At 41.5% G+C, this 13,371-nt stretch overlaps 1 protein-coding gene across 25 annotated transcripts in view; it reads left to right on the top strand.

The window, feature by feature from the left end:
- The window catches only part of SULF1 (sulfatase 1), a 191,504-nt gene that overhangs the window by 163,529 nt on the left and 14,604 nt on the right, over nucleotides 1-13,371 (top strand). For 21 of the 25 annotated variants that reach the window (XM_063668856.1, XM_063668855.1, XM_054498561.2 and 18 more), the window contains 3 exons: nucleotides 5,547-5,689; nucleotides 5,780-5,903; nucleotides 7,904-7,937. In XM_063668856.1, coding sequence (XP_063524926.1) covers nucleotides 5,547-5,689; nucleotides 5,780-5,903; nucleotides 7,904-7,937 — 301 coding nt within the window. The remainder of the gene's footprint in view (nucleotides 1-5,546; nucleotides 5,690-5,779; nucleotides 5,904-7,903; nucleotides 7,938-13,371) is intronic. The other 4 variants (XM_063668857.1, XM_054498556.2, XM_054498555.2 and 1 more) reach the window with 2 other exon arrangements.

Here is a 13,371-nt window from a genome sequence, read left to right on the forward strand (position 1 = left end):
ACTTGAGCATGGGAGGTGAAGGCTGCAGTGAGCCATGATTGTACTCCAGCCTGGGTGACAGAGTGAGACCCCATGTTAGAAAAAAAAAAAAGAAAAGAAAGAAAAAGGAAATACACAAAATAGAAATTTAAAGTTTGAGATAAAGGTTTAAAAAAGAGTTTTTAAAAATAGTTTTCATATTCTTTGGAGGTCCAAAACATTTTATTCTCACTTATTAAAGAATGCTTAAGGAAAACAAATCTCAGTGTCCCACTTAACAATGCAGTGAAACATTCAGTTTATGTTTCATGTGTTATCTTAATTGGTTTCATATGAAAGGTGACTCAGAAAGATTTTCTGTTTCCATAGATGTGCTTCACAGCATGCTGAGTCAATCAGGACATTCTTTTTTTTTTTTGAGATGGAGTTTCGCTCTTGTTGCCCAGGCTGGAGTGCAGTGGTGCGTTCTCAGCTCACTGTAACCTCCACCTCTTGGGTTCAAGTGATTCTCTTGCCTCAGCCTCCCGAGTAGCTGGGATTACAGGCGGCCACCACCACACCCAGCTAATTTTTTTGTATTTTTAGTAGAGTCAGGGTTTCCCCCTGTTGGCCAGGCTGACCTCACCTGAGATCACCTGACCTCAGGTGCTCCACCTGCCTTGACCTCCCAAAGTGCTGGGATTACAGGTGTGAGCTACCATGCCCAGCCAGGACATTCATTTATTTATTTATTTTCTTACTTTTATTTTTATTATATTTTAAGTTCTGGGGTATATGTGCAGAACGTGCAGTTTTGTTACATAGGAATACACGTGCCATGGTGGTTTGCTGCACCCATCAACCCGTCATCTACGTTAGGTATTTTTTAATGCCACCATTAACTAGGCAGTCATCTCTATTGAAATTACACTTTTAAATGTCTATCCTCCCTAAGATTGATCAATTGTTCTTGCAAATACAAAGGTATTGTATTTGTATATTTCATGAAACAAGTTTAAAACCCATTTAAACTATTAATTTGGAAGATTTCTACACAGATTAGAAAATCTGGGTTCCATGGTTTTTAATGTATGTAGATGTGAGATAAATGTTCATATATAAATAATATGTTATAAATAACATATTTAGAGATCTTTTAATGAAAAGTCATATAATGATGAAAGCGTTTTCAATCATCCATTTTTAAGATATTATCTTTTCTTTGCCTGTATTTGATCTAATCTGGTTCATTCAATTCAATTAAGGTTTTTGCCCCACAGCTACCCCTTCAGATTATTTCCTATAAGCTTTAGGTCTTTCTTTGAAATAAGCATAGGTAGTTTGTTATCTGATTTGTTTATATCAAATCTCAAGTATTAAGGCTTTTTAATGTTTTAATATAATTTAGAAGTTCTTTAGAATAGATGGTTTTCATTAGGTGACATTCCTAGAATTATTGTCATAAGTTATTATAAATGTGGTAACATATTTTACTTAAAAGGTGCACATCTATTACAAAGACTGTTTGCATTAAATAAAAGATCAGAAAGGATATGAAAAGTTTAAGAGTGTAAAAGTTGGCTGGGCACAGTGACTCGCACTTGTAATCCCAACACTTTGGGAAGCCGAGGCAGGTGGATCGCTTGAGCCCAGGAGTTCGAGACCAGCCTGGGCAACATGGTGAAACCCTATCTCTACAAAAAAATACAAAAATTATCCGGGCTTGCCTGCAGTCCCAGCTACTTGGGAGGCTGAGGTGGGAGGGTCACTTGAGCCCCAGTAGAGGAGGTTGCAGATCACGCCACTGGGCGACAGAGTGAGACCCTGTCTCGAAGAAAAAAAAAAAAAGAAGAGAGACGGAGAGAATACAAGTTTTAAGTTGGAGAACATAATGTGTAAAAAAATTTTTTTTTCTTTTTGAGATGGAGTCTCACTCTTGACTCCCAGGCTAGAGTGCAGTGGCACGATCTTGGCTCACTGCAACCTCCGCCTCCGGGGTTCAAGCGATTCTCCTGCCTCAGCTGGGATTACAGGCGCCCGCCACCATGCCTGGCTAATTTTTGTATTTTTAGTAGAGACGGGGTTTCGCCATGTTGGCCAGGATGGTCTCAAACTCCTGACCTCAGGTGATCTGCCCACTGCAGCATCTCAAAGTGCTGGGATTATAGGCGTAAGCCACCACACCCAACCGTGTAAAAATATTTAAATTAGCTAATCAACTAAAAACAAATCATTCCTGGAGGGAGAGAGGGGTGAATAGGCAGAACACAGGATTTTTAGAGCAGTGTAACTAGTCTGTGTGATACAACAATGGCAGATAAATGTCATCATGCATTGTCCAAACCCACAGGATGTGCAACACCAAGAGTGAACGCAAATGTAAACTATGAACTTTGAGTAACAAAAATGTGTCAATATAGGCTCATTGATTGTAACAAATGTGCCACCCTGGTGAGGGATGTCTATGGTGAGAGAGGTTATGAATCTGTGGGGACTGGGGTTATATGAGAATGCTCTGTACTTTTCACTCAAAACCACTCTAAAAAATAGTCTATTAAAATAATTTTTTTAAATCATTTCTCATTCATTGTTTAAAACATCTCTTTTAGCCTAAGGGGACAGATTTAGTGTGTCTGATACTACATAGAACAGCAGAGTCTAGTAATTAAGAGTAAACTCTTGGCCGGGCGTGGTGGCTCACGCCTGTAAGCACAACACTTTGAGAGACCGAGGCAGACAGATCGCTTGAGTGTCGGAGTTCGAGACCAGCCTAGGCAACGTGCCAAGACCCATCTCTACAAAAAATAAAATATTAGCCGGGTGTGATGGTGCATACCTGTAGTCCCAGCAACACAGGTGGCTGAAGTGACAGGACCACTTGAGCCTGGGAGGTCAAAGCTGCAGTAAGCCTTAATCATGCCACTGCACTCGAGCTTGGGCAACAGAGCAAGACACTGTCTCAAAAAAAAAAAAAAAAAAAGTAAACTCTGTAGCCAGACCCCAGTGTTACCAATTGTCAGCCATGTGACCTTGGACAAATTACTTAACATCTCTGTGCCTCAGGTTTTTCCATCTGCTAACATGAGGATGATAATAAGAACCTCTGTCTCAAGAAGTGGCTTTGAGGATTAAATGAGTTAAAGTACATAGTGCACAAGGAATGCTCATTACGTGTACCTATCCTATTAGATTGGGGCAAAAGCAATTGCAGTTTCAGACTGTGAATTTTAAATCATTATAACTGGGCTCAAACACATCTTTCTCAATCAAAATAGGAACCATTACACTCAACACATTTTCGCCACGAGAAATAAGCTTGTTTATTCCCATAGCATAAAAATTCGTGTTTCAGACCGGGTGCGATGGCTCACGCCTGTAATCCCAACACTTTGGGAGGCCGAGGTGGGCAGATCACGAGGTCAGGAGATCGAGACCATCCTGGCTAACATGGTGAAACCCCGTCTCTACTAAAAATACAAAAAATTAGCTGGGGGTGGTGGCGGGCGCCTGTAGTCCCAGCTGCTTGGGAGGCTGAGGCAGGAGAATGGTGTGAATCCGGGAGGCGGAGCTTGCAGTGAGCCGAGATCGCTCCACTGCACTCCAGCCTGGGCGACAAAGCGAGACTCCGTCTCAAGAAAAAAAAAAATTCTTGCTTCAGGATTCAATGAACTCTTGGAAAGCATTTTCTACGTTCTGCTGGTTGTGGAAGCGTTTTCCCTACAGAAAGTTGTCAAGATGCTTGAAGAAGTGGTAGTCAATTGGCGAGAGGTCAGGTGAATACAGCAGATGAGGCAAAACTTCGTAGCCCAATTTGTTCAACTTTTGAAGCATTGGTTGTGCGACATTCAGTCAGGCACTGTCATGGAGAAGAATTGGGCCCTTTCTGTTGACCAATGCCGGCTGCAGACATTGCAGTTTTTGATGCATCTCATTGATTTGCTGAACATACTTCTTAGATGTACTGGTTTGGCCAGGATTCAGAAAGCTGTAGTGGATCAAACCAGCAGCAGACCACCAAACGGTGACCGTGACCTTTTTTGGTGTGAATTTGGCTTTGGAGCTTCTTCTTGTTCCAGCCACTGAGCTGTTCATCGTATGTCACAATCTGATTAAGAAATGGTTCGTTGTTGTTGCATAGAATAAGAGAAGACAATACTTCAAAACGACGATATTTTTTATTTTCCTCTCAGCTCATAAGGCACCCACTTATTGAGCTTTTTCACCTTTCTGATTTGCTATGCCGAACGACCATAGAAGGGTCGATGTTGAGTTCTTCTGCAACTTCTCCTGTAGCTGTAAGAGGATCAGCTTCGATGATTGCTCTCAAGGTCATTGTCAACTTCCAATGGTCCACCACTACACTCCTCAACTTCAAGGCTTTCATCTCCTTTGCAAAACTTGTTGAACCACCACTCCACTGTATGTTCGTTAGCAGTTCCTGGGCCAAATGCTTTGTTAATGTTGTGAGTTGTCTCTGCTGCTTTACGATCCATTTTGAACTCGAATAAGAAAATCACTCAAATTTAGTTTTTATCTAACACCATTTCCATAGTCTAAAATTAACATAAAGAGCAAGTAATACATTACTAGCAAAAAACTAAATAAAGCAGGAAATGCCTATTAAAATGATGATTAATATAACCACATTTATTTAAGAATGTATTCCAATATCAAACAGCAAATTTCAACAATGCAAAAACCATAATTATGTTTGCACCAATCTAATAGTTGTTTTTAAAAAAATTTTGCTGGGCCAGGCACAGTGGCGCATGCCTGTAGTGCCAGCTACGTGGGAAGCTGAGAATCACTTGAGCCCAGGAGTTCTAGTCCAGCCTGGGTAACATAGAGAGACCCCCATCTCTTAAAAAAATACTTATTAGGCAGCACATTTCTGAAATTCAAGAAAGGTCAGCAAATTTGGAACATGTGCCCTTTTGTAAACAGAAGAGTGGATGAGTTGATTATAAATGGGACATCTCTTCTGCTTACATTCTACAAGTTAACCAGAGGGCTATGTGGTATAAAAGATGTTTGTGGTCACAGCCTAGCTCAGGCTAGAGTGTTGCAGACACCATCCCAAATCCTCCAGGCTGGGCTCAAGGCTTCTCTAAACCCTTCTTTGTTGCAAAATCCCATCTTTTCATGCTTCATTGGTGACATGTGGCCATCTGCCACATAGAACAAGTGAGAATACTAGTTCCATATCTTTATTAAATAACCATTTTTCTTTTGTAAAAAGAGAATAAATAGAAATTCTGATATTTTTCTTCTCATACTTCCCTCACTCACCCCTCTTTGGAAACCACTGCATAACGGAGCTAGGGGGAGGATAAACTAATGTGCCTGAAATTTTACCTTAGTCTTCAGCCTATAAGAGATCACTATCTTTTTTCCCATTTTCACCTAGTTTCACAGCAAATTTACATACGGGGGGAAAGGTATTATTATTCTTAACATGAAACCACAGTATTTATAAGAAAGAAATTGTGAACTTTAAAGTGTAAAGATAAGGGAACACTGGAATGGCAAGCCTGCCTAAGGTTTTTCACTCTTTTTGTTTTGTTGTGTTTTTCTTTTTTACCCAACAGTGGGATCTTTCTGTGCTTGCACGAGTTCTAACAATAACACCTACTGGTGTTTGCGTACAGTTAATGAGACGCATAATTTTCTTTTCTGTGAGTTTGCTACTGGCTTTTTGGAGTATTTTGATATGAATACAGATCCTTATCAGGTAAGACAATATATGTTCATTTTATGAAGGTTGTTGAAAATAGGATAACCAGACATAAGCTTAAATAGATTGTCCTGTCTTCATTCACAGCTCACAAATACAGTGCACACGGTAGAACGAGGCATTTTGAATCAGCTACACGTACAACTAATGGAGCTCAGAAGCTGTCAAGGATATAAGCAGTGCAACCCAAGACCTAAGAATCTTGATGTTGGTAAGGAAAAAAATACTATTTTTCTATTTTACCTGGAAAATTCTTTGTGTTACTGAGCTTTCTGCCTTGGAAACATTTAATTGTACAGAAACATATAGTTCAAGATACTTAGAGGAGACACTTTCCAAGCAATTCTAAATACAATTTGATCTCTAAGTTTAGCTCTGGTGTGCTAATGAAAAACTTAATCCACCAAAAGATTTGGTGAGCATTTCCTTCCAATATCTCCCACAGGTCTATTCTGTTAGTAAACCTTGATTCCTGATAGAAGCATCTGTTGGAAGATGAGATGAAAGTGTTGGGTATTTGTTTGTTATTGCTGTCAACAGTCTGAAGATATACTCTAAGTAAACCAGGATATTCTCTTTTTTTAAGAGAACTTTGATGGAAAGACACAACGCTTTATTTCTGCTGTCCCAGTTTGGAGTTCCCCCAGTTGGATCCCTGCCTATGACACTGAATTAGATTTCTTTTGCCAGTATTTTTCGTCTGAAACTAGAGATATTGGAGCAGTTCATTAACTTGGGATCTAAAAATATAAGAGGGTCTGAATGGAATCAGCCAGATGTTCCTTCCCAGCTCTGTGTGTTAAACTGGCTGATTTCTCCTTTGTTTCATGGAGATGCAGTTCTTTTCATTATCCGCCCCAGCTCTTTTCTGGTTAATGAAAATACTCATTTCCTCCTCATGATTTCTGCAGAAATGTAAATACCAGCTGTCCATACAAGGAAGGAGGAAGAACTAAAGTTGTCAAGGGCATGGACCTTGGCATGGCATGCCATCTCCAGATGGGTGAAGAGCTGGACTCACAGGCGTTTGGGTGCAGTTTGCAGGAGCTTTTTGTGGTGCCACTGGGTTTCCTCTGTGAGTCTGGTGCAGATCCAGTGTCATCAGCAGTAAAAGTGGGCAGCTTTCTGGGTCACATGCCTTGAAAGGGGTACGGATTCCCATCCCAGAATGATCAACATCACCACCTGTCATCTCCACCACTGTAGGGTCACAAAAGCTTTTGAGTTCTGGGAGTCCCCTAAGAAAATATAAATCCTCAGTTCTCAATCAACACCTCTCAATTAACACTTAGTGGAATCAGTTGTCAGTCAAGAGCAGACTGGACTTGCAAAATAGGTCTTTTGGTCACTGACCCCACTCAGCTCAAATCTTTTCAAATATCCTGCTTATCTGTTGACCTTTTCCTCAAATCTTACATAAAAAAAGAAAGAAAGAAAGAGAGAGAGAAAGAGAGAAAAGAGAGAAAGGGAGAAAGAGAGAGAGAGAGGGAGGGAGGGAGAGAGAGAGAGAGAAAGGAAGGAAGGAAGGAAGAAAGAAAGAGAGAAAGAAAGAAAGAAAGAAAGAAAGAAAGAAGAGAAGAGAAGAGAAGAGAAGAGAAAAGAAAAGAAAGAGAAAGAGCCTGCAAAGACTTGGAATCTCAACCAACCATTAGAGGCACTAGAAATATTATACCCAGATATTTCTCCCCAAAAGAACATAGGACTCTTATTGGTGGTGACATAACAACTCTACTTAGTGAAATCTGATCGAGTCCCTTAATGATGAAATGACACACTGGGTGGAGCCAGTTATGCTGTTTCACTTCAAGCCGTCCTCTTCACCTTCCAGACTATTCCTATGGGAGATGATTATTAGCCCGTTTTTTTCCAATGTTTTGTCTAAAAATAGCCAAAATTTAACTTTTCCTGAGAATTACGTGGACTTCTGGAAGTACCTTTCTCACTGCTTTTAAGTGGGCTCTCCTCCCTTTAACACCGACCCATTTTCTTCATATGAACTCTTATTTTTTTTTATCTTAAACCTTTTCATTCATAGCTTTCAATCTGCATTTTGAACCTAATAGGAAATCTCTGTTGGGCTTCAGCACTGTCTGTATTTAACACCATGTGTTTCTTTCTAGGATTTAGATGTTGTGCATGGAAAACTATATAGTGAATGGTTTTATAAGTTCTAAAGCTAACAGTAATTACTCTTGTATTTTCCTATATCAGGAAATAAAGATGGCGGAAGCTATGACCTACACAGGTATTCACACTTTTTTATTCTTCTCGGCAGCTTCTTCCCCAATAATTGCATGATCCAGTCATTTCAACTAATTTCTGTTTCTTACCATGTTGCACAGAGCACAGCTGGGGGTGCATGCTTGTTCTAACAGCATTCTCCACCATGTTTTGTCATTGATCACAGATCTGTCATTTTGCTTTTAAATCAGCTCACTGTCCCATCAAGATGTCCCAGAGCATTTACTCACTCCCATGCTTGTCTGCTTGTTGGATGATGCTTTTAAGCATGGAATGATGTGAAGGAAAAAAACAGAATGGCCTTTGCGAGCCCCGGGAAAGAGTGGGAGATTTATTTTCTTTGTGGTACTTACACACTGATTTGGTGGGGGAGCTTCATGAAAATGGGTTGGAGATTTTTATTAAATGTAGCATCAAAGGCACAAAATGACTAATGAGAATTTTAAGAGCACTCTAAGGCCGAAGTTGGAGGAAACAAGGAATTTCCTTGTTGATGTTCATTCATTAACTTTGGTGGCGAAAAGCAGCACCCCTAAGATTCTGAAAGCTCTGCAGAGAGGTGGTGAATAAAGAGAAGGTGCTGGGAGTTGGGGACAGAGTACCGGGAGTCAAGACACTAGTAAAGGGCCACACACAGTGGCTCATGCCTGTAATCCTAGCACTATGGGAGGCCAAGTGGGAGGATCGCTTGAGTCCAGGAGTTTGAGACTAGCTTGGGCAACAAAGTGAGATAAAAAAAATTTTTTAACTAGCCAGATGTGGTGATGCATACCTGTAGTCCCAGCTACTCAGCTACTCAAGAAGCTGAGGCAGGAGGATCTCTTGAGCCCAGGAGGTTGAGGCTGCAGTGAGCTATGATAGTGACACTGACCTCCAGCTTGAGGGACAGAGAGAGACCCTGTCTCTAAAAATTAATAAATAAATAAATAAATAAAGACAATAGTCTCAACATAGCACCAAGACAACACACAAACATTCCATAAACAACCCTCAGCCCTGTCATTTTATGCCCCTCCAACCTTCATCCATCCCTCACTGTGCTCTGGCACGCTCCTGGTGGCCGTGTCACTTGGTCATCTGGCAATATTCGCCATTGCTAATTTTCTACTCTAAGCACAGACCTCAGGCAGGTCTGCCACCTGAAGCAGCTGGGCACTGTCCTTACCGCCTCTGCTGAGACAAAACTGAGGCACGGACATTACCAGTACCCTAGTTAATGTATCCACTTGGGAGAAAAACATCCGTCAAAGAAATGTGAACTTAATTGGTGCCATCTATATTAATATCTTCTTTATATTAATATGTTCTTCATCTGTATTAATATCTTTAAAATTAATATACCAAAGAATGTTGCTGTTCCTGGCACCCTGTTTGGCCCCTCTAACTTCCAGAGCTATGGTCTCAGATGCTTCCTTTTAGAGAGTAGGTCATTAGTCCAACAAGAAGCCAAATGACAACAGATGAGGCAGATGAAAACAAAGGAAGCTGGACTTTTGGGTACATGTTATAGCCATTTATGTATGTCTTCTTTTTTCCATTTTCTCTTGTTCTTCATCTTGACTGTCCTCAATCTGCCCCACACCAACCCTGTGTCACTCCCAGCACACATAAGATAGAGCAGAAGACCCCACCCTTGAGCTGGTCTCCCCTGGGTATGGGCTGATGAGGTAACATCCCGCACACCAGGACGATCTTGCCTGCCTCCCATCAGTCACATTAAGACATTTCCAAAGTGTAATATTATAAATGGACCTACCTCTAAATATTGACTTTACAGTTATTTTATGAGGCACTCAATTTATAGCTATGGGATTTTCAGTCTAGTGTCATGAAAGAGATAAAAGGGTGTTCACAGATTCTTTAAGACATAAGGCTGGTCAGGGATGAGTCAGAGAGTCATTCTCCATGAAGTCACCCCTGGCCAACTTTGAAAGGAAGAATGTTTAACTGCACTTTGGGTGTAAATGACAAGCATCTGGGACCCTCCCCATCCCTGATCCCTGCCACCACCACTCAATGGGCCAGATAATCAATTGTTTCTGAGGTCATTTTCACACAATCTTGGCAACTTTAATTGTTGAAAGCATGCATGCAGGGGCAACATGGTGTTACCTGTTGCTTTTTTTTTCTTTCTAAGCTCCTTACCAGAGAGCAGATCTAAGGATACTTTATAACTCAAAATAACTGGCATTTTCAGACTTTGCCATTTCATAGTCCATAAGGCAAGCCATCTTTCAGTGGATATCCATGTGGCAGGCAGGAAATCTTGACATGGGTTTCTCAGAAAATATCTACCTAGTCACACCTGGGAATTCACTAAACACCCAAATGCAGTGTTTGATGTGGCCTTACCTGCTCCTTGTATCTTATTGGATTGAATGAGAACAGATGCAAAACAAGTATGTACAGAAATGCCAGGAAAACTACTGTCTTCCAATGGGGTTCAACAGTTGAAAGCCCTCCGTTGATGGAGCCACTTAGGAGGTTTCAGTGTCTTAATTCTTTCAGATTTTGTTAGTTTTAGAAAACTAATTTTAAAAAAAAAAACAAGTTCTTTATCATGAAATTTGATTACAAAAGACTTTGAAAGAAATGATAAGAACCATATCTGAAGAATTTGAAATTTGAAAATTCAACAGAGCATTTTCTTAAATGTATCTTGTACAAGATGAACTAAATAAATGTATTTAAACTGCCTTCTTTTTGGTGGATTTTCAAAAATTAATCTTCAGACTTATTTAGAGGGTTTTCATAAAGCAAGTTTTTTTCTGTTGCTGCTCAATTTCTTTCTTTTCTTTTTTATCTTTTCTTTTCTCTTCCTTTTGCTGTTCCCTGTGCATGAAGCAGGAGGGGCAGCTGAAATGCTTTGCATACTCACCCTGGTCATTTTCCAGTTAGGACAAGCTCAGAGGGAGAGCACAGCTCAGAAGGTGGCACTCATGACTCAGGAAATAATTTGTGGCTGATTTGAAAGCAATATCTTCTAAGCGTGTTGCAAAATAGAGAAAAATCAACAGGTTGAGGGGGTATTTATTTTTCCGACTGCATATGAAAGCTGATGCTGCTGCCCTTTGAGGGCCAAGAGGAGCTCCTGGCAGAAGTGGCCATGTGTCCTGTGGCTGTGTGGGGCAGGCGGTCAGTTCTGGGCAGCCTTCTCAGGGCTGCTTCCTGATCCTTTGCTTCAAGCCCTCTGGGCTGTTAGACCACACAGAGCTCCACCCTCGGCAGCCACGCTTTGACTACATTGCTTTCACTTATTTTGACTCATCTCCCTCATAGTGACAGTATGTGCCAAAGGTGGCTGTGGGTGATACAGCCATGTGTTAGTGCTGTACAGCACTGTGGTCATGGGGATGGACGCTGGAGCCCCTGACTAGTTTGAGTTCAAATCCCAGCCTCGCTGGTGGGCATGCTTAGAACAGACCCTGGCAGGGGCCAAGCCCCAATAAGTGGTAGACTCATTGGTAAAGGATAATGCTGAATGCAGGACATTTATATGGATGAAAGAGTATGGGAAAGGGAATTTCAGTGATGTGAATTCCAAAGCGTGTTAGTATATTTTATAAGAAAGACAAAAAGGTATTCATAAGCACCACCGATCTCCATCATCAGTCACAGGCAACCAAGAATTGAGCACTCTCCCAGCACCTTGGGAGGTGGAGGCGGGCGGATCACGAGGTCAGGAGATCGAGACCACCCTGGCTAACACAGTGAAACCCCGTCTCTACTAAAAATACAAAAAAAAGAAAAATTAGCCGGGAGTGGTGGCGGGAGCCTGTAGTCCCAGCTACTGGGGAGGCTGAGGCAGGAGAATGGCATGAACCTGGGAAGCGGAGCTTGCACTGAGCCGAGATCTTGCCACTGGACTCTAGCCTGGGTGACAGAGCGAGACTCCGTCTCAAAAAAAAAAAAAAAGAAAAGAATTGAGCACTCTCAAGTCCATCTTCTGAACTGCCTGAACCTCTTGAGATGAGAAGAACAAACCAAACCTTCGCTGTCCTGCTCTAGGTTACTCTAGTGGAGCTTCCCGGGTTCTCCTCTCTCTGTCACGTCTCAGGTGCTCCATCTTATTTTAAAGCTGTCTTACTAGTGCTGTTGGACTTTTCTGTTTCAGATGCTCAAACAAGAGATGGGGCAGGGGCAGGGTTTGGGGTCAAATGGGCTGGAGGTGAGATTGGCCCCCTAAGGTGTTGAGGAGACTTGGGGTGAAGGTCGTTAGGGTATAAGTCAGAGCCAGGGCTACTGCGTGCACAGAGGTGTGTCATGGAGCGGCCAGTGGGCACCAAAATCCAGCCAAAGCTTGGCCGTGAGAGCTGGGTAGTGGCAGGGGTGACAACAGTGGCCACCCTGGTAAGGTTAAGGTCAGACTTGGGTTAGTCTAAGCTGTCAGAGAGTGTTCATCATTTTTCTTACCTTTCCAATACTGACCCTATTCCAAAGGCCTTGTTTCTTGTGCCAGAGAAGAAACTATAGCACATGCAGAACTCCTTAAGATCCTCCCCAGACTGCGGAATGAAATGTATCTTTAATCAATTTCAATATATAGGGGGGGAAATGTGCCCTCATTCATCCGTGCAACAAATAAAGACAGAAAGAATCGAAACGACCACCTCTGTGCCAAACGCCACCTTCACAGGGAGTGCAGTCTGGTGTTAGAGTGCACGACGCAAAGTGCTTTGACCGGAAATATATGGCGTCATAAGAGCCAGGAGAGGGCCCCAACCCAACCCAGAGGAGTCAAAGGAAGCTTTCCAAGGAGTTGGCATTTATGCCGCATCCTGAAGGCAACAGTGCGGTGATCCAGACACAGGATGGAAAAGGAAGTCAGTCCAACCAGAAGGCAAGACTCGTGTGCGGACTTAAGATCAGTTCCGTGACGGTGCAAGGCAAGGAAAAGAGAAGGATGAGCTGAAAAGGCAACCAGGGCCTATTTTATGGAGCGTGTTATGTGGAGAATGATGATATGATTTATCTTCCAAACAGGGATGTTTTGACCATGGGGGAAGAGTACTAAAAATAGTTAATTATTTATATTAATTATTATTTATATTAATTATTTTTTATATTAATTCTATATAAATATTCTTATGTATTTGTTTACCAATGAACTAGTCAGTAGATCTATAAAACAGTTGTATTTAAAACTATTTTCTAGGCTAAAATATCAAACATTCTGGACAAATGCCAAACTGAACAGGGTACCAGTACAGCAGATACAAACTGGGACCATCCCAGGCAAACAAAAAATGTGGTCACCCTAGTTACATGCTACATCAAAGGATGTAATCTCTGTCCTAAAAGCAATAGGCAGATATTCAAGAGCATTAAACTGGGAGAAATAATATGAGAGGATTTGGGCTGATCAGATTAGGTGACATAAATAGTTATGAGAATAGTTTTGTGGGTCACATTGGTTTGTGGGTCAGTTCTGGCTCGAT

This window comes from Pongo pygmaeus, chromosome 7 (assembly GCF_028885625.2).
Source record: "Pongo pygmaeus isolate AG05252 chromosome 7, NHGRI_mPonPyg2-v2.0_pri, whole genome shotgun sequence".
NCBI classification, from domain to species: Eukaryota; Metazoa; Chordata; class Mammalia; order Primates; family Hominidae; genus Pongo; species Pongo pygmaeus.